The following is a 1562-nucleotide window of genomic DNA, read 5'->3' as shown; positions in this document are numbered from 1 at the left end:
CTGGGGGAAGGCGGCTCCGTCCGAGACAATGGGCTCGCAGAACCTGTTCATGGGCAGCACCAGGGTCATGGCTGCCCGCCGCCGCCGCCGACCTGCAAGGAAACACAGCGCGGCTCAGCGCCCCGCGCCGCCGCCGCCTATCCCGGGATGAGCCCCCGCCCCGCGGCTGCGAGCCCGCCCCTTGCAAACAAACCGCGGAGCCGAGCAGGGGGGATCCCAGCGGCTCTCGCAGATGGTAGCGGCTCGGCTCAGGCGTGTGTGTGTGGGAGGGGAGGGGAGGGAGCGGGATCGGCTTTCTGCGCCCCCGCCCGGCGGCAAGCGCCGCTCCCGCCGGCCCCGGGCGGGCTGCTTCCAGTCACAACACGGCGAGGTGCAGCCAGAGCCCCGGCTCCGGTTTCAAGCCGCGAGCGGCTGCCCCCGCGGAGCCGAGCGCGACCGCGGGCTGCTACGACACGGCAGCGGGGAGGCAGCGCCGTGCCCGGGCGGGGGGGACGCAAACTTTGGGGGTGTGCGAGGCCCCCGCCTCGCCCCGGCCAGCCGCAGCGCCCCGCAAACAGGAGGTAGAAACCTCCCCCCCCGGGCGTGGGGGGCGGGGGAGGGGCGCCCCGGCACTGCCCGAGGTGAAGCGCGCAGGCGGAGGAGGTGAGGCGAGGCGCGGCACTCCGCGCCGGAGCAAGGGAGGGAGAGAGCAAGCCTTAGCATCTGGCTTTCTCGTCTTTCTACCTGAAGGGCGCCGCCGAGCGAGAGGGGCGCGCCCCGCCCGCGTGGGTTTAGCCCCAGGACCTCGGGCCCTTGCCCTCGGGCGGGAAGCGGGAGTCCCGGGGCAGCGAGGCGGGAGAGCTGGCCGCACGGGGCGAGCGTCAACCTGCGGCCGCCGCGCTGCCCCTCCTCAGCGACTGCTGGCTTGCTTGGAACGGGCTTAGAAACAGGGCATCACACCGCGCTCGCAGTCCTCTCCACCTGCTTTCTAATGTAGCAGGCACTTGGGGCTTCTTTTCCTGGGAAGAGGGAGAATGGCATGGGCAATTATGGCCCATCCTCTTAGTACGAATCATTCATCGTCTTCATTTCATCTCGTATATCTTGACATCCCCCGTATCATATCATGTATTGTATCGTAACAGATCACGTATTGCGTCATGTATCAAATCGTATATTGTGTGATGCATCATATCTCACATACCATGACATATCCCATATCCTATCACATATTGCATTGTACCGTGTATCGTAATAAAACATATTGTATCATGTATCATCTCATGTATTGTAGGATGCACCACCATGTCATATTATATCATATAATATCTGATATATCATGACATCCTATATCATACCATATATTGCATGATGTATTATATCATGTCATATTATGTATCATATCTCGTATAGCATACTGTATCATACACATCACATATGGCATCATATATATTGTATTGTATCATGCATCGTATATGGTATGATGTATCATGTCATATAGCATCAAAGGTCTGGGTGGCCCTCATGCATACACCATGATCCAGGAGGATCAAAGGTTGCCACTATCATACCATATATTGTAT

At 59.6% G+C, this 1562-nt stretch overlaps 1 protein-coding gene across 1 annotated transcript in view; it reads right to left on the bottom strand.

Moving 5' to 3' along the window:
• SERTAD4 (SERTA domain containing 4) overlaps positions 1-437 on the bottom strand; it is an 18857-nt gene extending 18420 nt beyond the window's left edge. The window contains exon 1 of the mRNA XM_019515897.1: positions 4-437. Coding sequence (XP_019371442.1) covers positions 4-69 — 66 coding nt within the window. The 5' untranslated portion in view covers positions 70-437. The remainder of the gene's footprint in view (positions 1-3) is intronic.
• Positions 438-1562: the final 1125 nt, after the last annotated feature.

The sequence above is a fragment of the Gavialis gangeticus genome, unplaced genomic scaffold (assembly GCF_001723915.1).
Source record: "Gavialis gangeticus isolate Ggan-Ray unplaced genomic scaffold, GavGan_comp1, whole genome shotgun sequence".
Classification (NCBI taxonomy): Eukaryota; Metazoa; Chordata; order Crocodylia; family Gavialidae; genus Gavialis; species Gavialis gangeticus.
The sequence above is the reverse complement of the archived record's forward strand: the minus strand, read 5'-3'. Positions and strand labels throughout refer to the sequence as shown.